Consider the following 22,838-nt stretch of genomic DNA (forward strand, 5'->3'; position numbering starts at 1 on the left):
AAAATACAACAATAAGGGTAAACTAACAACAAAATTTTGATGAAGAATCCTTCATAATAAATATTCATGTTGAAAAATGCCTGGGAAATAAAAGAGTGGAGAAATAAACATGAATGTAATGCCATGCATCTCTTTCCTGTTCATTGTCAAGGATTTGAATAGTTTCTAGTCTGAGAATACCTTCTCGTGGAGTAAGGTTATTCTATCATAAGCGTCTATGTCCTTGATACTTACGTGCTGCTCCTGTGCTATTTAGGTTATTGTTGTATTAGATTTCTTCTGAAATCACTCACACAAATGTCCTGAAAAGTGATTAATCATGTTCTATAACACTTTGGTACACAAAATATTTTTAATAAAGGAAACAGTATGTAAATTTAGAATCTCCAGCCAATAATCTTTAAAATTATCTTTATTCATCTCCATAAAACTTCAGTATACTTGCACCCTTGTGTTGATGTCATCAGACTTCTGGGGAAACTTTCCACACATATTCTGAAGTGCCGCTTCCTGAACTTGAGTTTTGATAATCACTCAGAGGACTTGTTAAAAGTCAGAGTGCCTCACTCCACAATCAGAGTTTATGATTCAGTAGATTCTGGGAGGGGGCCTAAGAATTCTCATTTCCAACAAGATCCCGGGTGCTGCTGAGCTGCTGGTCCACAGACAACACTTTGAGAATCGCTGATCTAAATAATATACGCAGAATCTTCAGATTTAATATCCTACCTTAAGGGTCCCCTCAAGATCCACAAAGAAAGTGACATGTTGAAACAGAGAAGGACTGAGAAAGAGGTTGCTCTGTTTCTTTTTCATAGTCAGCACAGGAAATGATTATTACTGTTCTTAGAAGATGTATGTCTTAAGTAGAAGATGTGTGCCTTAAATACCCCTACATTTTAAGAAATAACCTTATACTCTTTATGCAAATAGGGTCTCCATCAGACAAATGTCTTCCCTTCCTAAGAGCTGGCCCTGAAGGAACATTAAAGGAGACTTTACAAACAAGGATTCATATAGGCATCAACTCTTGTTACCTTCAGTTGAATACACTAAGTGTGAGTTTGAAAGAATCAATTTTAATTGATGCCTTTTATATACAGCATAATTAACAGAAGTTCACTCTTTTAAAATATATAGTAAGAAAAATATGTGATACTGTCCAATCATGTATTCAAAACTTGCAGGAACAACCTTCAATATTGTTAGGAATATGTAAGAAATTTTGCTCTTTTAAAATACAGATTATGCTTAATAAGACTATTAACTCATCTAAAATACAAATGACAAAAATAGTTTTATTTCTTTAAATCAACACTTCTCAAATAATAGCATAGTTGTTAAGAGCACAGAATATGCTATCAGATAACCTATGTATAGACCCTTAGTTTCTGTGACCTTAAGGAACCACTTGTTAGCTCCATGCCTCAATTTCCTCATCCACAGGATGCATATAACCTAATCTCATATAGTTGTTGGTAATAATTAAATGAAGAACTGCAGATGAAATTATGCAGTGTCCAACAGATAGGAAGGACTCAATCAATGTAAGCCATTATCATGGAATATCAATTTTTCAAGATCTTAAATAATTAGGGCAGGGAAGGTTTCTATAGTCAGTGTTTGAAAAATACTTGATTCAATAAGACTAAAAAATTGTATTTATGAAAGGACCTCCCCAGATACTTTAATATGCTACAGTGCAATATACATCTCCAGTTTTCCCAAACAGAATGGACCAGAGCAACCCTTTCCAAGAATTACGTAGGTAGGCCAGTGAATGTACTTTGGAACACAACTTCAGGAAATCAGGAGATAAATAGGCTCATGTATTACCTTTCCTCCAAAACCTTCTCAGTCGATACAAATATTCCTCTGTTGTTCACAACCCAAAGTAATCTCTTCATAATCCAACCTAACTTCAAAGTGTTCATGCATTGGAAGTTTTTATATTATGTCCATAGCCTCCTACTGCCCTGTTGGCTCCATTGCTCCTGTTTTTGTTCAATACTTTACCCTTTGTGCCCACAATGGTGATTCACATAGTAGATGCTCAAATATATTTGCTGAATTAATAATTCATGCCTTCAATATGGACCCAATTGACAAAAGAGCAATATATATATATAATTCTCCTAAATAGCTTGGCCTCAAGTTTATGTCTGCAAAGATTCACTTGTAAAAGAAAAAACCAAAAAAACAAAAAACAAACCCTGACCCCACTGTGGAACTAGAATAGTTTTTACATTTAAGGAAATACACATTACCCCTTAAGTTTTTTACAACTCTTACAGAATTGTCACAGCTACTTCTTTTCTCAGTAGCAAATGATGGTACAAGAGGAATAATGCCAATACCTGATCCCAGGAAGCTGGAGCATCCTCTGACTCTTGGTCCATGGATACAGAGAGATGAGGGTAGTCCCAATCACGGATTGTTGGGTTGTTTCGTTCCCTTTGAAGTTGATGGATTTTATCTTTTCTGATACAGGTACTTTTAGTCCAGAGAATGTTGAGGAGTTGGTCTAGTTCTAGAAATTTCATACAAAATCTGGTGTCACACAGAATAAAGACAGGCCAGTTTCAGAATAGCCACTATTTCAGATGGCCACAGAATAGACATTTTACTAAGCAAAATTTTCCAAGTTCTAATGAAAAGTCAAGATTTTATTCTGAACAAGAATAAAGACCATTTATACTTCACATGAATATTGATTCCTTCACAAGATCTTGGCTAAGCTTGAGGGCTGAACCATGATGAAATGAGTAATTCCATAAAAGGAGTGCTTTCTGGTAAGTCAACTAATTCTTTGTCTAGGTGTATAAAAATGTAAACAAGAGATGAAACTGAATTAATTCTTAGAAAATTTATTTCCTTGGCACTATACATCCTTAGTAGGTTACCTATAACTTTAATGTAAAGCCAATCGAATTATTTTCCCCTTAAGTGTTTAACACAAAAAAGAGAAAGGAAATGAAAAGGAATGAGATTGTGGGGACAAACTAAACCTCGTTTTCTAATGCTATTGTGGCATGGTTGTCAATTTATAGATCGCAGTTTTGTTTCCCTTGCTACAGCTGTAGGTTTTTAAAAATTAATTGATACAGAGAATAACTGAACATAATGGTGAATTTCTTTGGATTTATTTATCTTCTTACTTGTGAAAAAAATATCCCTGGTATTTTCCTAAATGTTACCACCAGTAATAGAAAAATTACAAACTAGAGTTACTACAATACTTTATTTTAAATGACCAGTTTCAACAAAAAGTTATGAGACCTACAAAGAAATGGGAAAGTGTGCCCCAGAGTCAGGATGAAAAAAAGCAGTCAAGAAATATATCTCTGAGTATTCCCAGATGTTGGATTCAGCAGACAGAGACTTCAAAGTGGCCATTATGTTCAAGTATGTTCAAGGAACTAGAGAAAATTACATTTGAGAAACTAAAGGATGACAATAATAAATTAACAAATAGCAATTTTCAATCAGATAAAAGTTATACAAAAGTCTAAATGGAAATTGTAGAGTTAAAGAACAGAATAAGTGAAATGAAAAATTTACTAGAGTACAACAGCTTATTGAGATGGTAGAAGAAAGAATTATCGAACAGGAAGATAAATTAATAGACGTAATCCAATCTGAAGAACAGAGGGAGGAAAGAGAACAAGTCTCAGAGACCTGTGGAAAGCAGCAAGTATACTGACCTGTATTTAATGGTAGTCACTGAGAGAGGACAAAGAGAAAGAAGCAGAAAATAAAAAAAATGGAGAAAATAATGGCTAAAAGCTTCCCAAATTTGATGTAAAAACCTTAATCTACATGTTGAAGAAGTCCATCAGACATCAAGTAAGATAGATATAAAAGATCCACACCCAGACATAGTCAAACTGTTGATATATCTTGAAGGTAGTCACAGAAGAATAACTCATCACATATTAATACAATTAATATTGTGACCTCCCATCTAAACAATGGAGGCCAGAAAGTAATGGAATAAGAATCCTGAAAGAAAAAACAAAACAAAACCAAACCTGTCAATGAAGAATTTAATATCCAACAAAACACTGTTTCAAAAATGAAGGTGAAATAAAATTATCCTCAGATGAGCAATGAATGAGAAAATTTACCAGTAGTAGACCTACCTGCCTGACAAGAAACATCAAATGAAATGACCTGAATGGTAAGTTGACTACATAGGAAGAAATGAAGAGCACTAGGAATGTAAATAGGTGAGTTAATATAAAAAACGCAAATTTATTTCTTTATCATTTGTTCTCTAAACTCAGTGAAGAAACACTACAAGCTTTTCTTTCAAAGTCAAAAACATGTAAGGGTGCAGACCATCTTCAAAATATTTACCATTTTATTGGGGTTATTAACCAATGTAATTAGATGACAGAGAAAACAGGAACACATGAATTAAAAAAGAAGATGCAAAACTATACCTATTTGTTGATGGTATAATTATATATCTGAAAACCCTTATGGCAAGAAGGGTGGATGGTATGGCTCCATGGTAGAGTGCATGCTTAGCACGCATGAGGTCCTGGGTTCACTCCCCAGTACCTCCATTAAAAATAAATAAATAAATAAACCTAACTACCTCCCCCCTAAAATTAAAAACAAACAAATAAACAAAAATTATGGCAAGAATAAAATAATTATATTTTATTCAGTTTATGAAATTAATCTAAAAAAATCACTAAACTTTATATAGGCAAAGACCAGTTAGAAGCTATAATGAAACAGAGGACCTCAGTTAAGAGAGACAAAAAGAAAGTGAAATGCTTAGGCATAAATGTAGCCAAAATTGTCTAAAACTTATGTGAGGGACACTCTACAAAAACACACATGTTGACATGAACAAATGGAAAGACATATTAGGGCATATAAAAATTCAACATCTTATAAATGTCATTTCTCATAAGTTATTTAACAACTTTTTTTGTAATTATAATAAAATTATCATAGGGTTTTCCCCTCAGAGCTTAATAGTTACATGATATTTGTTAGGAAGAATGAACAAGCCAAGAAAACCCTGGAAAGAAGAACAGTGAAGAAGGCTAGCTCTATTCAGAAAGTAAAATATACCATAAAGCCCTTAAAGTAAAACAGCACAGTAATGGTACATGGATAGACAAGTGCCAAAAGAACACAATAGAAAACAGAAACAGACCTGATTACATTTATCCTTTTAGTATGCAAAAGCAGCATCTCAAATCAATGGAGGAAATAATTTCCATTGCATTTTACATCAAAGGTATAAAGAAAACTACATAGTCATATAGAAAAATTAACTGGATCTAATCCTCACAACATGCACCAGAATTAATCCTAAGGGGGTCAGAAATGCAAACATAGAAGTACTAGAAGAAAACTCAAGTTAACTTCCTCTATAACCTAGGAATATGGGAAATTTCTTAACTGTAACTCAAAATCCGAAAGCAGTTAGAGAAAAGTTTGATTAACTGATTTATACAAAAATCAAAAGTATTTGGAGAAATAACTTATCCCAGATGTAGGCAGAAAATGTACAAGATGAACCTGGAATATCTTAAACTGGAGATCAAGGGTTAGGATACAAAAAGTCTAAAGGTTTTGTGAAGAGGACTTAGAGTCACCTTAAGTAAGATTCCACTGGTCAAAGACAGAATGATCTGAACACCAGTAAGACAGTAAAGGCAATAGATTGAGAGATATGAAATCATAGTGATATAAAAAGACAAGCTCATCATTCTTCTTTGAAGGATGCAAGGAAAAGATGTTATTATTCTGAAAAGTAGTAAACTAAAGAATCATGAATGCATCCTCACGTTCCTTTAAGAACCTCGGTAAAATGAAATTGTGGTGAGGGGAAGGTTTTCCACCATAGAATTATTATACTGATAAATGAAAAACAGAGATTAGGAAGACGACCATTGGGTAAGTCCCAAACAATTCATCATCTAGGTGATGAACATCCATAGCTTGTAACTTCTTGGAAAGAGACAAGCAGATGTTACGTGCCATTGATGGGAGATACCAACTCTAAGATGGTACCCCCAGATAAATAAATAACCTAAAAGTATCCAAGCCTCTACATATAAAAATCAATATGCAACCTAAAACTAACATTGTAAATCAACTACACTTCAATAAAAAAATGAAATTAAAAAATCAACATATATGAAACATAGTGCATAGAAACACATGTTAAATGAATAGGAATGCAGTCAGCAAAAGCCAGATGGGATAAAACAATCCCTTTTTAATTCTGACAAAAAAATTTGCAACAAAATAAAGAAGATAAGGGTGGAGGGGAAGGGCGTTAACACCTATAAAAAAGACTTCAGAGACATACTGACAATTTTATGGACCTTATTGGATCCTGGTTCAATAAAAATGTTTTAAAACATTTTTAAATCAGAAAAATGTGAACATGAAAGGTGTGTTTTAAAATGATATTAAAGAATCATTAATTTTTTAGCTGCCATATTGGTAAGAGATGCTTTTTTAAAAAAATCCTTCTCTTTCAGAGATTCACACAGAAGTATATACAGATGTATTATTTGTTTCAAAATAAGTAATGAGAGAGAAGGGAGGCAAATGTAAAACAAGATTTATCCACTTGCTGATAATTGTTGAGGCAGGAGACTGTGTAGCTGTCTCACTATATTAGTGTTTCTCCTTTTGTTTACATTTGAGAATATCTATAATAAAAACATATTTTACAACACACTTAAAACTAGCATACTTTCCCCCCTCCTATCCAAAAACACAATCAGTGGCAATAAATTTTATCTGGAATGAGGATCTAATTGTACTGAGATGGAATGGTGCTCTGATATGGAATTCTGAGTTCTCAAATGCAAAGTGGCTGAATTTTGCCCAAACGGGCGATAATGAATACCTCTGATGAACAATTATGTGATTTTTTTTAAACCAGGGTCCACAATAATCAATAACAATCTGCCTGGATCTTACAGCACAGCTGGCCTCTAACTATGTTCTGTATTCCAGTCTGATGACTCGTCCTATTTCTAGAGTGACTGAGCCTTCCAGTGGCACACATTTTTACATTCTTGGAAAAGTGGAATCATTGCATTCCTGAAGTTGAACGAAAACTGGACTGCTCACACTCAATCACTTGAAATCTGAACTTCACAATTCCCGCTTCCCACGTCAAAATCATTCTCGGCATAGCATCCTTTTCCCTGGCCTATTTCCTAATTATGACACCTAGGTAACATGATTTAATTGTATTTCAACTTTTATCTTAATGAAAGTTTCTTTCTTTCATTTCTTAAAGAAAATACAAACGAATTGCAGGAAGACACATCTGTCATTCCACGTGTTGGACAAACCAATCAGAGAAAGTTCTGCATGGAACTGTGTGACGCCTAGCTCTTGATCCCTTTTAGAACAGGAAGATGTAACTAGATCATGAGTCTGCTGCTGGTCCTTTTGAAACTTTGTATCTCTCCTCTATGCTGTGACTTCCCGGGAGGAAGTGTTTTGGCAGTACCAGCTATTGTAACACACCCGGTCCCCTTGGTGTGCAAAGCAGGGTGTGCTGATACAGATTAAAAAAAATAAGTCATTTCACTCTTCAAGGCTTGTTGAGTACAAAGAAATGTGGAAAACGGACGTTCTGATTCCATTCCTGACATCTCATTTTATCTTAGATCCCTGAAAGGTGGCAGTCACGAATGTAGCCAGGATGCATACTTTACACAGTACTTTTATTTAAAATGAGATGACTTACTTTTATAATGACAGACAAACTGCTATCAAGCCACTTGCACCAATTGGAATACTCTATTTTTCCCTTCTACACAATACTTTGTCACCCCTGGCCCAGAACTTTGTCCCAAAGAGGAAAATGTTCATTTAGTCCTAGTGGTAGATTATAAAAATCTCTCCCTTTGACTCTCCATCTATAATTTCGTCATCCCTGCTAAACTGAATTGAATGCATATTTTTGCCTTATCACCACACAAATATCATAGCATGTTTGCCTTGAAAAGGCCCCTGGGCTGTCTTACTATATGCTGAGAAAAAAAAATGCTATTTAAAACATGTCTGAACAAATTCAGTCATTACCATACTTCAGCCCTTGTTTTTTTTGTGCAGTTTATATTTAGTAGGTGTGACTTGGAAGTTGAATTCACCAAAAGCATTCTTACCTGATAAGTGGAGAGTATTTGTGCTGTTCAAGGAACTGAAAATATATTAAAATAAATAAATAGCCTGGGGAAGGCAAACTTCTTTGCCCCAGACAAACACCTTGGAGAGACAAAGCCATGACTGTCGCTGCCAACTGAGGAAGTGTATTTTCATCAGCACCATCGCTGCTTAGGATTCCAGATTTTTTCTGCAGCATTTTGGTTTCCATACACTGAAATCACAGACAAAGTAAAAAGAAAATTTTAACCTCTGAAGTTATTCTGATTAAAACATCTCTAGGATTTCCCCCAAAGACAAGAAATAGTTCTTCATCTAAAAGAGGATTGACTTGTCTGTGGGAATACAACCACCATCATTCCCCAGTCTCAGATGGAACTCTATTTGGTAAAAATTCATTCATCTGACATGACACTGAATTTTCAAACTCCCCATTGGTCTTCAATTTCTAACTGTTCCCATTATCCCCTTAAAGATGTCTGTTCTTCAAGGAGACTCTTGCCCTTGTCATGAATACACATCCTCTGGATAAGAGGCAGAACTAGTGGAGAACCATGTGCAGATCACTATTCATTTACCATGGAGATAGCAAAAGAGTGGACAGAATGGAGGATGTGGGTGCATTAAGAGCTGGAGTCAAGAAGACAAAACAGAGCAGTTTGGACAAAAGAGAATAAAGAAAGAGAGGGATGCTTGCATTCTCGACTATTTGGGAGGGTGGCTAGATTAGGGAATGACGGTATAAAGTTGTTTCTCTTGGGGATCTGGTTAAAGCCCACTTGAAACTACTGGTAGTGGCTTGCCCAACGGAGGTTGAGTCCTATGCAAACCAAGACCTGGAAAGAGTCATGCGGGGCTGGTCTGCCAGCACCTTGTGTGACCTCACACTCTCTAGTCAAAGACAGCAGCAGCCTGCAGTGAGGTGTCAACCAGCCTCCTGCCAAAGTCTGGACTGACTGTCTTGGTAGAGAAATCCTAGCCCAAGTGAATGGGCCACAGGCCCCTTCCCGGGAACTAGAGATGGACAGTAGTGTCCTCCAGGAGATAGTTGTTCTAAGGCCTAGTTTAGGGTTATGACTTATCAGCAGCTCAGTTCAACTTGACTGAATTGATGAATAAAGGGTCTGCATACAATACTGAATTACTTTTTTCTGTTCCACGAATGTTTAATCTCACACACACACTGGGAAGCCTAGGTATGTGCAATATGTGTTAGATAACCAGAAATCTGTATTGAATATATACACTCCATCTGCTTTGGAGTACTGGCTTTCCATTTGCATTTAATCTGTATCAAAAGACAGTAACACAAAGGATGATTAAAAACCTAGTGGCTAATTTGAACGGATCTCATATCATACAGACGTTGCACTGAGGGAATTCTGTGTAGGCACACCTCCTTATTTACACAGAAAACTGAATTCTATAAAGGAACTCCATTTTCTCATTTGGAAATAGAAATGAAGAAATATGGCCAAATTTTGAGATTCATGAGATTAGAGTTACTGAGGTGACATCCACAACATCCTTAGTAGTCACTCCATTTGTTCTGCCAATAACAAGAGAAATTAAACCTATGTACAGCAAACTGGAGGATATGTTTTCTGGCGTTAAGCTGCAGCATGACTGCACAGACACCTCTGAACTCCTAGAAGCCAGAACTGAGGGCAAGAATCAAATTCATCAATATGTGTTGCTATAGAATGAATTTTTGTGCCCAATCCAAAATTCACATTTTGAAATTCTAACCCCCAAAGTGATGCTATTGGGAGATGGGGACTTTGGGAGGTAATTAGGTCATGAGGGTGGAGCCCTCCTGAAAGGGAATAATGCCCTTCAATAAAAGACCCTCAATAAGAGCTCTCTTGCCCCTTCTACCAAATGAGGACACAATGAAAAGGTGATCTTCCATGAACCCAAAATTCGCCTCTCACCAGATGCCTAATCTGCCCAGTGCCTTGATCTTGGACTTCCCAGCCTCCAGAACAGTCAGAAATAAATTTGTTGTTGATAAGCCACCCAGTTGATGGCTTTTATGTTACAGCAGCCCAAATAGACTAAGACACATGTCAATGAATACTTTGAGAGAGAGAGAGAGAGAGAAAACAAAAAACCACATTTTCTCACACTCTTCAAAATATGATGGTGGTGCCTCAATTAATTCTTTAAGAAAATAGGGCTCAAAAAAACTCTTTCTGTTCAGAGAATTTTATCAGCTCAAACTTCCCACCTCAAAGCAGAAAGCAAAAAGGTAATTGAAAGGCAGCTTTTGCTGGAATAGTAATGACGGTAGCAAGATGCCCGGTTCCTAATAGTGGGAGCTGTGAGAGAAGAAACACACCTGGGACCCCTGAACATACATATGCAGCACCAATCAAAAGCCACAAAAGGGAAACCGTCTGTGCTGAATGTCATGAATAATGCTATTTGGAAGCTGCACCTTCAGGGAAGTAACTAATTATAAATTAATCTCTCTCAAACTCTTACTGCCTTCTCCCTCCCTGGCCAAAAGGCAAGGCGAATAGGCACACTGCTCTCACCACTCCAGTTCAGTCCTTGGAGATTGATGAAAAGCCATGAGTCACACTCACTTTAGTGCCCAGGGGACTCAGAACAGAGCTATCCAGTCACCTGGCCTGCCTGCCCATCCACCCCCGCCTCCCAGCTTCTGGCTAAAACTCATCTGACAACTGGTTAGGCATTACATTTCCCCCTTTAGACTCAGAATTTTAAATTACATCACCTAACATCCCATAACTAAAAATCACAAATAGTTACCTCTCTTAGAAGTTTCTGAGTATCTTAGTAAAAAACAAGGGACTAAAAACTCATGCTCTGAGACTGTATCTTAGCAGCAGAGCCAGTTAGCTATTTTGACTTTCTTACCTGGCTTCTGGAAGTGTCAAAGTACTGCCTGGTAAAAGCCAGGATGTCTTCCATCTCATTCTATGAAAGGAAATAGGAGTCTACATTCTACATCCTGTTGAATGATGTAATAGAGGAGAAGAGAAACTCTCTGGACCACTTCCTCTCTGAGCTGATCCTCAAAATCTCCCCCAGCTATTAGTAACAGGGCATCTGGTTTGAAGCACTGTGCAAAATAAAAATGAAAAAAATAATTTAAAAAGTAAAACACAGAAACAAAGCTTGACAAATAGCCTTAGAACACTGACGACCACAGTTTCCATTGTTCATTATTTTATGAATAGGAGGGGAAAGTGGGCAGCCTCAATAGCCTGATTCAAATAAGACAGCCATGGTTGGACTTTTATATAACAATGATGCCCTCACAGGAAGTCCTCATTCCCTAAAAGCAGTCCCTCGAGCTCCAACTGTAATACCACAAGCTGTCAATTTGCTGCCTTGATTGAAACCAGCTGGCTCTTTTGCTTTTAAAGTGATGCCTCATTGCATTCAGAATGAAATCCAAGCTCCTTACAATCTCCTCCTTGGTCTGGGTCCTGCCCACTCTCCCTCCTCTCACTTAATTTCTGCCCCGTGAGTTTCTGTCAGATCCACCAAGCTCTTCCCCACCACCTTTCAGGTCTTCTTCTTCCCATGATTTCTCAGGTCTCAGCTTCAAGTGCCACCTCCTCAGGGATGCCTTCCTGGACACCCTGTCCAAAACAGAAAGCACCCATCCCTGCCCATGTTCTCCAGAACAGCACCATTCAACAGAAATAGAATGCAAGCTACAGATGTGAGGCACACGTCATTTCAAATGTTCTAGGAGCCACACTTTAATACATAAAAAGAAACAGGTGAAATTAACGTTAATGACATTTTACTGAGACCTACGCAAGATACGATCATTTCAACATGTAATCAAAATTGTAAACAAAGTATTGTTAAGCTAGTTGACGTTCTTTTTGTCGTGCTAAGTCTTTGAAATCTGCTGTGTATTTTACACTTACCAGCCTATCTCAGTTTGGACGAGCCATGTGTTAAGTACCAACAGCCACACGCGAGAGCTAGTGGCAGCTCTAGCACACACCATTGTTTCCTCTCTTCATAGCATCGGTGTTCTAATATTACTTTGTCTGCTTGCTTATTTTCTATTTCCTCTTGAAGACAACTGGTCTAAGGCTTGATTTTTGTCTGCTATGTGCACAGACCTATCCTCAGCATCTAGCACCAGGCCTGGCACTTAAGAGGTGTGAAAATGGAATGAATGTGTACCATCTGCTTCTCCGTTATCCTACCTAAGAGAATGGATGTCAGTTCATTTCTGGGATGCAATCAATTGCCGCATCCTGCTGTTCGCAGAGAGTTTGGTGGTTCGAGAATGAACAAAAGATGCTTCTATGATGCTTTGTTTCACAACCCAGGGACAGATGCCTGGCTTGTCTAATCTGCGAAGTTTACACGGCAGAGGAAGGTTTGAGGGGCAATGTCGTGAGACGGTGAGAGAAAGATAGACATGGAGGTTGTGGAAGAGAAGCTCTCCCAGTAAGAAAAGAGTGTCTTTCTTCCAAGACCATTGGAGAGCTTCTGGAAATGAGTTTGGATCTGAGAAGCAGCCTATTACATGGAAACAGCCTATTACATGGCACCAGCTTCAGAGTGAAGGCATCAAGAGATGTCTATCTTGAGCCTCAGGGGGATTGGTCCCACTGTGGGACAATCTACTAGAATATATTTTAATCTATTCTCTGAGGCGGAAGTTTCAGGGATTCTAATTCCACATGTACTGTGAGTTCCGCGGCTCAACAACTGGAAAATACCTCTGAGCCAGGAAGAAACATGTCATCCATCTCTAAAGCAAAGCATTAATCACATTCTTCACAAGCCACAGAGATTCCAGTCTCTCCCCAAATCAACTGCGAGGGGACAAGAACTCAGCAAACAGAGGCACTGTCTTCCTAACAAGACCACCTCTGAATGTTGATATTGAACTTGACCACCAAAACCACAGAAGCCCTTTTCTGTTCCCGAATTAGCCCTAGAGAAAAGTCCATGGGTTGGTAGCTGTTGACAGGGCTGACACCAAGACCCAGGGAAGTGAATCAGCTAACTCATTCTTTGTACCAAATAACCTCCTGAAACTAAAGTATTAGTAAAACTATTGGTCATATTAGCTACCATTTATTGGAAGCCATGTGTCCAAAACAGTGCTAAGTACCTTCCGTATTCAGGCATGCCTTAGTGTAGAAATCTAATCAGATGATCTTTTTTTTTCAATGGGGGTGGGGGGTGGGGAACCTTATTGCATTATTTTAAATGGAAAAACAAAATGTGTCCAACCTAGGTAATAATCCACTAAATATTTCTGCACAATATGAAGCGTTCAGAATACCAATGACCCAACTATTGAATGCATAATGAATTAATAAATACATTTATAAGCAGTATGCAAAGATACAGTACAGAATCAAGTATGAACTGTCTTATCCTTGTATGAGGAAGGTATATCAATAGTATGCATGTAAACCAAGTTTAAGAGAAAATAAGGAAAGTATTTAAAGCCATACAACTGACAGTGGTTGCATGGTCTTAATTCCGCTCTAGCACTGATAAATTTTATATTCTTATCCTTTATTTTGTTCCATGGAGAAACTAAGCTGTGGACCATCTATGTGACTTGCTATGCAACTCCTCACCCAGTGATTTCCTCTCCCACCTGTCTGGTAGGAAGAAACTGGGTCAATTAGGGGGCTAGGGGATTGGTAAGGATCTAATATCAACCCATGAGCACATGGGACAACCAGAGAGTTGAATGAGCTCACCTTGATAGACTTTCAGGTGCTGTTCAGGTTTGTCTGATGGGGCCGGGTAGGTAGGAACAAATGTGTAAGACCTCCATGAGGCCACCAGACTATGATATATGTGCCCAGGATGTCATGTATGTGGCCACTCTTCAACCCATCCAAGCTCCCTATGGCTCCTCCCCTCTCTGCTTTGGCTGTGGGTCTTTTTAGTGGTGGGAGGTGGCATGGCATGAGGCAGCAGAGAATAGGGTTAGATCTGTGATCACCCAGAGGTTCACTCTAGAATTGGTGTGTATAAAGTACACAACCTGGAAGGTAAATCGGTTTCTGACTCTGAAAGTTTTAAATAAGTTGTAGAAACATCTCATTTTGGCTGACCAGAGATTTTGGCCATCTTAAATGAACAGAGATTGCTTACGCCTTGATTTAAGTTTTTGAGACTTGCTGAAATGAAACTGTGGATCAAAGGCCCATGGGCTGGAAACCTTGCACTCTAATCTTAGGCAAGTTACCTTAATACAGAAAGTGGTGGCTTGAGGAAAAGAATGCTGTACAGAGAGTCAGAAGGGCTAACATAAGAAAACATGGGGGGAGGGTATAGCTCAGTGGTAGAGTACGTCCCTACCATGCACAAGGTCCTGGGTTCAATCCCCAGTACCTACATTAAAAAAAATAAGCCTAATTATCTTCCCCCAAATAAATAAATATATTTTAAAAAGAAAATGTGAATTCTCTTCTGGGCACGGACATGACAAAAAGCACAGTGGGGGTTGGTGGGGGGACTGGAATTTTCGCTTCATCATCACTAGATTTGTTTTAATTGTTAAAAATTTTCAGAAGTGGCTCAGTTGTGGTTTGGGAGAGGATGTTTAGTAAAATTTCTGCAAATATTGGCAGCCCCTAGGCATCAAGATCTGTCCAAGGCTCTGAGTCTAGTGAAGTGATTCTTTGTTAAAGAAGAGTGGACTCATTCAGAAATAAATCCATTATTTCCCTTTAATCTTGTCAGGTGGAGGCATAAGTTTTAAGGGGGGGGGGAGCACAGATTCTGGGAATTCGATTTTCAACTTCGTAAGGAAATGAACTTTGGGAAAAGACTCATCCAAATGTGAGAAGCCTTCCCTACTAAACTAAATGGGCGACTCAGATATGTGGTAGTAATTTTTCTATGACCCTGGAGCCAAATCAGACTGCCTTTACCCAGATGCTTAATTCAGCTTTGTTTGTTGCTTTGGCATTTCAGGTGACAGCCTCAGCAACAAAAAGTTATATGAAATCTTCCTTCTTCTGCATTTACAAGGCAGTTGTCAGAACTTGCAGGATAAACTTTAGGAAGTTTAGACCAAAAGATGTTTAGAATTTGCCTTCTTTTAAGCTCTTAGATTTTTATAAGGTCTTCTGGGAAGGTGTCGGGTGCTGTCAACAATTGATTGGAAAATACAAGAGGAAAATGATATTTCTTCCTTTTCCTCCTGAAGACCTGAAAGGATGTCCACTGATGGCTTCTTGCAGGTCTGTTACTAGATTTAATGGCACTTCCGGTGACAGAAAGAGAAGTCTTAACTGAGAAGAGCTCAGATAAACTTGTTCGGTAAACAAGATAAAGCTTGATGCTCTTCACACTTTATCCCATGACTGTTATGACAAATTTGGGAGTAGGGGTGAATTAAATGCAGAACCTGAAAACATTGGTTCTCTATGAATGTGTCTGAGAATTGCCTGGAGAGCTTGCTTAAAAACCCCAAGCCCCTGAGACAGTCAAACCGGAACTGGGGGACAGGCGGGAGGGGAATGTCTTATTTTTTTAGCAGCACTGATGTTCCTTCACAAGCACTGCTCCAGTGTCCCAGAAAAGGGGAGACTGGACATTTGAATGAGCTCCACGGACTATAAGGGGGGGAAGGGAGCTTGAGCTCCTAGATTCGTTCATAGATGATCACGTGGCCTCACCTCATGGAGAGGCCCCCATTCCTGAGGACAGCATCAGCACCTCTGTCTTGCAGGTGAGGTCACTGAGGGTCAGCACATCCTAACAACTAGAAAGTGCCAGAAAGAGACTGATTGACTGCACACCAGGTTCTTTCCCCTTCACCCCGCCTGGAACCCATGCAGGGTCCTGGTTCTCATCACCACTGAAATGGAATTTATTCTTCTGGAGTTACTTAATCCTTCATTAAATTTATTAAAACCCTGTTCTAAGCCATCTCATAAAAAAAAAAAAAAAAAAAGGAAAAGCCATGATCAGGCAAGACTATCCCTTTTCAAAGGCTGCAGCTTGAATGCATTTATTTGTAAATGCACAGTGCTCTCAAATACTTCAGATTGATTTTTCTAAAAATTCAGTTTTTAACCTAGATCTGCAATAAAATTCAGAAATTTTTTTCCCATCCCCAGAAATTCAAGATACACACATCCCTCCTTCTTCAGACATTTAAGGACATGAACATACTCCTTTGTCCTCTTTTTACCACAGAATTTCTGATATGTACCCTTCCTCTCAGTTGACAAAATCCCTAAAAAGACAAAAAAATCCAAAAAAAAGCAGAAGGCTTCTGGTTTGCAGGACAATGTGGGTGTTGCTGAAATTAACAATTTCTAACTGGCATTTTACGAAAGACAGAGATTTCATGGGCTCCTTGCATAGAATATGGGTGATACGAATAAATTGGAGCCCGCCAAGTGGGTGGCACTGAGATTTGCCTTTTTAAAATCTCAGTCTCTTAAGAGAAAGAGAAATCACTAGGGAGTGTGTGTCTTCAGAGCCAGTGACTCAGGCAATACGTTTGCCTTTAGGGCCAGTGACCAAGGACCAGGGTGTGTCTTCATGGCCATTGACCCAGGGAGAGGGTGTGTCTTCAGGGCTAGTGACCCAGGCCAATGGTGTGACTTCAGGGTCAGTGACCCTGGCTCAGGGTTTTAAACCAGGCACAGTGACCCAGACCAGGGTATTAATTCAGAGACAGTGACCCAGGCCAACTTTGTGTTCCAGGACCAGTGACCTAGGTCCAGAGTGTGTCTTCAAGGACAGGGACCCAGGCCAAGCGTGTGTGTTAAGGGCCAGTGACCAAGACTAACTGTGCCTTCAGGACCAGGGACCCACGCCCAGAGTGCCTTCATTACCAATGACCCAGGCTCAAGGGTGTATCTTCAGCGCCAGTGATCCAGACCCAGGTTTTGGCTTCAGGGCTAGTGGCCCAGTCCCAGGGTGTGTCTTCAGTGCCAACGTCCCAGGGCAGAGAGTGTATCAGGGCCAGTGACCCCGGCCATGTGTGGGTCTTCAGGGCCAGGGTCCTAGGTCAAGGGTGTGACTTCAGGACCAGTAATCCAGGCCAAGCATGTGCCTCCAGGGCCAGTGACTGAGGTCAAGTGTGTAGTTTCAGGGCCAGTGACCCAGTTCCAATGTGTGCCTTCAGCGCCAGTCACCCAGGCCCAGGGTGTTTATTCAGTGTTAGTGACCGAGGCCAAGGGAGTGTCTTCATAACCAGTGACCCAGGCCCATGATGTGCCTTCAGAGCTGGTGCCAGGCCCAGTATGTGTCTTAATGGCCACTGACCCAAGACAAGAGTGTGTCTTCAGGGCCATTCAACCAGGACAAGGGTGTGTTCTCCGGGCCAGTGACCCAGGCCCAAGTTGGGACTTCTGTGTCAGTGACCCAAGACCATGGTGTGCCTTCAGGGCCAGTGACCCAGGCCAAGGATATTACTTCAGGGACAGTGACCCAGGCCAATTTTGTGTTCCAGGGCCAGTGACCCAGGTCCAGGGTGTGTCTTCAAGCCCAGGGACCCAGGCCAAGTTTGTGTGTTCAGGGTCAGTGACCAAGACCAAGTATGTGTCTTCAGGGCCTATGACACAGGCCCAGGGTTGTAATCAGTACCAGTGACCCAGGCCCAGAGTGTGCCTTCATTACCAGTTACCCAGGCTCAAGGGTGTGTCTTTAGCGCCAGTGAGCCAAGCCCAGGTTGTGGCTTCAGGACCAGTGACGCAGTTCCAGGGTGTACCTTCAGCGCCAACGTCCCAGGGCAGGAGGTATATCAGGTCAGTGACCCAGGCCATGTGTGGGTCTTCAGGGTCAGTGTCCTAGGTCAAGGGTGTGACTTCAGGGCCAGTAATCCAGGCCAAGCATGTGCCTTCTGGGCCAGTGAACCAGGCCAAGTGTTTGGCTTCAGGGCCAGTGACACAATTCCAGGGTGTGCATTCAGCACCAGTCACATAGGCCCCGGGGGTGCTTTCGAGCCAGTGACCAAAGCCCAGATGTGCCTTCAGGCCAGACACCCATGCCCAGGGTATGTCTTCAGTGCCAGTGACCCAGGCTAAGTATGTTTCTTCAGGGTCAGTGACACAGGACAAGTTTGTGCCTTCTACAAAAGTGACTGAGGCCCAGATTGGTAATTCAGGGCCAGTGACTCAGGTCAAGTTTGTATTCAGGGCCAGTGAGCCAGACAAATGGTGTGCATTCAGGGCCAGTGAACAAGGCCCAGGGTGTGCCTTCAGTAGCAGTGACCCAGGCCCATTATTTGCAATCACTGCCAGTGACCCAGTCCCGGAGTACGCCCTCAGCCCCAGTGACACAAGCACAGCGTGTTACTTCTATGCCAGGGACCCATGCCAAGTGTCTGTTCAGGGCCACTGACCCACGCCAAGTGTGTGTCTTTAGGGCCAATGACCAAGGCCAAGAGTGCATCTTCAGGGCCAGTGACCCAGGCACAGGTTGTGTATCAGGGCCAGTAACCCAGGACAAGAGTGTGTCTTAACGGCCAGTGACTCAGGCCCATTGTTGCAATCACTGCCAGTGACCCAGGCCTGGGGTATGCCCTCTGCCCCAGTGACACAAGCACAGCGTGTTACTTCTGTGCCAGAGACCCAGGCCAAGTGTGTGTTCAGGGCCACTGACCCAAGCAAAGTGTGTGTCTTCAGGATCAGTGACCAAGGCCAAGAGTGAGTCTTCAGGGCCAGTGACCCAGGCCCGAGTGCATCTTGAGGGCCAGTCACCCAGGCCCAAGGTTGCCATCAGCACCTTTGCCCTAGGCCCAGGGTATGCCCTCAGCCCCAGTGACCAAAGCCCAGCGTGTTACTTCTATGCCAGTGACCCAGGCCAAGTGTGTGTTCAGGGCCACTGACCCAAGCCAAGTGTTTGCTTTCAGGGCCAGTGACCAAGGCCAAGAGTACGTCTTTAGGGCCAGTGACCCAAACCCAGGTTGTGTATCAGGGCTAGTGACCCAGGCCATGAGTGTGTCATGAGGACCAGTCACCGAGGCCCAGGGTTGCCATCAGCGCATTTGATCCAGGCCCAGGGTGTGCCCTCTGCCCCAGTGTTCGAAGCCCAGCGTGCTACTTCTGTGCCAGGGACCCATGCGAAGGGTGTGTCTTCAGGGCCTGTGACATTGGCCCAAGGTGCTTATTCAGGGCCAGTTATCCAGGGTAAGTGTATGTTCCAGGGCCACTACACAGGCCAATTGTATCTTCAAGGCCAATGACACAGGCCCAGGGTTTCCACCAGCACAGGTGATTCAGGTCTAGGGTATTTTTCAGGACCAGTGACCCAGGCAAGGGTGTGCCTTCGGCGCCAGTGACCGAAGCCAGCTGTAACTTCAGGCCAGACACCCAGGCCCAGTGTGCGACTTCAGGGCCAGTGACCCAATCTAAGTGCGTTTCTTCAGGTCATTGTCCGAGGACAAGGGTATGCGTGCAGCACCAGTGGCACAGTCCCTCAGTGTTCCTTCTAGGAAAGTAACCGAGGCCCTGGGACTGCTTTCATGTCAAGTTACACAATCCCAGGGTGTGCCTTCAGGGGCAGTGACCCAGGCCCCTGGGGTCTTCTCAAGGCCAGTGAGCCAGGCCCAGGCTATGTTTTCGGGGCCAGTGACCCAAGCCAAGAGTGCGTCTCTAGGGCCACTGACCAAAGCCAAGTGTGTGTCTTTAGGGCCAGAGACCAAGGCCAAGAGTGCGTCATCACGGCCAGTGACCCAGGCCCAGGGTTGCTATCAGTGCCAGTGACCCAGGCCCAGGTAATGGCTCCCTCACCAGTGACACAGGCCCAGGCGGGTTTTTCACGGCCAGTGATCCAAGCCAAGAGTGCATCTCTAGGGCCACTGACGAAAGCCGTGTGTTTTTTAAGGCCTTTGTCCAAGGCCAAGTGTGTGTCTTCAGGGCCAGTGACCCAGGCCCAGGGGATGGCTTCTGTGCCAGTCACCCAGGCCCAGGTTGTTTTTTCAGGGCCAGTGACCCAAGCCAAGAGTGTGTCTCTACGGCCAGTGACCATGGCCAAGAGTGCCTATTCACTGCCAGTGACCCAGACCCAGGGTTGCCATCAGTGCTAGTGAATCTCGCCACCCCCTCACCGGGTGGTCCCATTACCTTAAAGTCGCGGGTGGGGGTCTCCCAGCGCAGGAGGACCTTAGGTGGCATTTGGGCGGAACCTGGAAGGACTGTACGGGGTGGATACTGACGCAGGGTGCCAGCAGGTAGCATCAGAAATCAGACACGACCGTCAGGAGCCGGGCCCCTGGCAAGACAGGCCTGGAAAGCGGAGAAATTTCTCCCCAACTTCCCAAATCCGAGCGGAGGGGAGTGGAGGGGAGCGGGGAGGGGGGGGGATGGCGGGGGCGGCGGCGCGTCCGGGCGCCGGGGCCTAGCGCTGCGGGGCCGGGGCCGGGGCCGGGGTCGCCCGCCTCCGCCAGAGTGTTCCATGGAGGGCGAAGCAGGTTCGGGGCTAGGGGGCGGGCGGGCACGCGCCCGAGTAGGCGAGGGCGGGGCGAGGCGGGGCAGTGAGCACTACTTTTTAAAGGGCATTTTAATGTATCCCCCCCCCCAAAAAGAATTCGATATGTGTTGAATGTTACCTTTGAGAACAGCTCTACTCTTCTGTATCCTTGTGCAAGTCCCCTTGTGTGAGATTATTAACATTTCCTTAGTTTATACCTAGGGGCCAGAGGCCTGCAGCCTTTCTCTGGAGGGGCCCTGTGTCTGAGGAACTCTCTCCTGCCTTTTGCTGAGAGTGAGAAAAAGCTTTCTTAAACCGAAACAACCTAGCTAATTTTAACATTCATTTTTCCTTTACCCACTATTTTTCTCTGATTTAACTGTTTTAGAGTATGCTTTTCCCTTTATTTCTGTCCTTTGGTTTTGAGCAAAAGGAACATCTTAAAAATACCCAATCGACGGGGGCAGTGTCTCTGGAATCCAGAGGATGGGCCCCAGCATTGACCGCATTAGGGGTGCCGGCATGGAGTGCATGGGTGCAGGCCTGGGCCACGGAATGAATTGTGTGGGCTCCGAGATTGAGTGCATGGGCTGGTCATGGACCTCATGGGCTCAGTCGAGCGCATGGACTCTGACATGGAGCGTATGGGCCCACTGGGCCTTTACCACATGGCCTCCAGCATTGAACACATGGGCCAGACCATGGAGCGCTTCAGCTCCGTCGTGGAGTGCATTGGGTGCCAGCATGGGCTTTGGCCTCGAGTGTATGGCCATGCTCATTGACCGGGTGGGCCAGACCATCAGGTGCGTGGGCTCTAGTGTGCAGTGCATGGGCCTGAGCATGGAGTGCATGGTGCCCACAAGCATGGGGGCAGGCCTGGAGCACATGTGCCCCATGACGGATCGCATGGCCACCAGCCTGGAATGCATGGGAGCCAACAACCTGGAGCACATGGGTCCCACCATGGGCCCTGCCCTGAGCGCTGACATTGAGCGCATGGGCCTGGCCATGGGTGGTGGTGAAGGTGCCAGCTTTGACCATGCCATCAAGGTGGAGGATGGCAACTTTGGAGGAAGCTTCACAGGTTCCTTTGGTGGAGCAGGAGGCCACGCTCCTGGGGTGGCCAGGAAGGCCTGCCAGATACTTCTGAGAAATCTTCCATTTGATTTTACATGGAAGATGCTAAAAGACAGATTCAACGAATGTGGCCATGTGCTGTATGCTGACATCAAGATGGAGAATGGGAAGTCCATGGGGTGCAATGTGGTTAAGTTTGAGTTGCCAGAGGTGGCTGAGAGAGCCTGCCATATGATGAATGGGTTGAAGCTGAGTGGCTGAGAGACTGATGTTAGAATCGATAGAAATGCTTAAGCTGTTGCCTTTTTTAAACATCGATACCAGACCTCTGAATTTGTATTTTTTCTTGTTAACCATTTAAATTTACCATGTAAATTTAAAGATGTTTTAAAAATTCAGTTGCTTTTTGGGGTAATTGGAATTACTTTTTTAATGACTGGGGTTCCATTTGACTGCATTGGGACTGCAATGTGCACCATTTTTTTTGTAGTTGTGGCATCTTGTTGACATCGAATATGACTTTGATAATAAATAACAGTTCCTGAAAAAAAAAAAACCCCAATCGATGAAGATGCAATTCCATTATGCATCACTTCCTTTAATAGGGCCTATTTTAAACCTGGACTTCCTGGAACTAAGCTATCCAGTGGTTTATCAGAAATAATTAGACAGTTTGAATAAAGTATAGTTACAGGTCCACAACTGCCTCTTTGGATATAAATTTATACAAAGCCATCAAAAGAACTCTGGTAAAGCCACTCCACTTGAAATGACGTCCTCACATAAATAGAATTATCCCAGCATGGTTGTTCAGGGAAAAGGATATAGAGGCAGAATCCACAAAATATTTGTTGTTTAGAATCAATCAAGAGGTTAAGAGAAAGATACACAAGATCTTATGGTAGCTCACAGAGAAAAAAATGTGACAATGAATATATATATATATTCATGTATAACTGAAAAATTGTGCTCTACAATGGAATTTGACACAACATTGTAAAATGATTATAAATGAATAAAAAATGTTAAAAAAAAAAGTTTAAGAGAATTCAACTTACCAAATGTAACACTAATGTATTGGAAGACATTTTCTTGCCTTCACCGTTACAAATCAATTGCAAATTTTTTTGCTGAGAGTCTACTTTATGCTTCACACTGCTGGTGGTGGGGTGCAGTGGATCAAGAAGTAT

At 42.3% G+C, this 22,838-nt stretch overlaps 1 protein-coding gene, 1 non-coding gene and 1 pseudogene across 2 annotated transcripts in view; 2 read left to right on the forward strand and 1 right to left on the reverse strand.

The window, feature by feature from the left end:
• The window catches only part of SLC39A12 (solute carrier family 39 member 12), a 64,981-nt gene extending 44,705 nt beyond the window's left edge, over positions 1-20,276 (reverse strand). The window contains 6 exon segments of the mRNA XM_072954982.1: positions 2,358-2,530; positions 8,166-8,211; positions 8,213-8,377; positions 11,050-11,131; positions 11,133-11,254; positions 20,226-20,276. Coding sequence (XP_072811083.1) covers positions 2,358-2,530; positions 8,166-8,211; positions 8,213-8,377; positions 11,050-11,131; positions 11,133-11,254; positions 20,226-20,276 — 639 coding nt within the window.
• TRNAG-ACC (transfer RNA glycine (anticodon ACC)) lies at positions 14,463-14,534 on the forward strand. Its single transcript has one exon. It is a non-coding gene; the product is annotated as a tRNA-Gly (tRNA).
• Positions 20,277-21,015: 739 nt separating the features above from the next.
• Positions 21,016-21,988, forward strand: LOC102534853 (heterogeneous nuclear ribonucleoprotein M pseudogene; annotated as a pseudogene).
• The last annotated feature ends 850 nt before the right edge of the window (positions 21,989-22,838 follow it).

This window comes from Vicugna pacos, chromosome 35 (assembly GCF_048564905.1).
Source record: "Vicugna pacos chromosome 35, VicPac4, whole genome shotgun sequence".
Lineage (NCBI taxonomy): Eukaryota > Metazoa > Chordata > Mammalia > Artiodactyla > Camelidae > Vicugna > Vicugna pacos.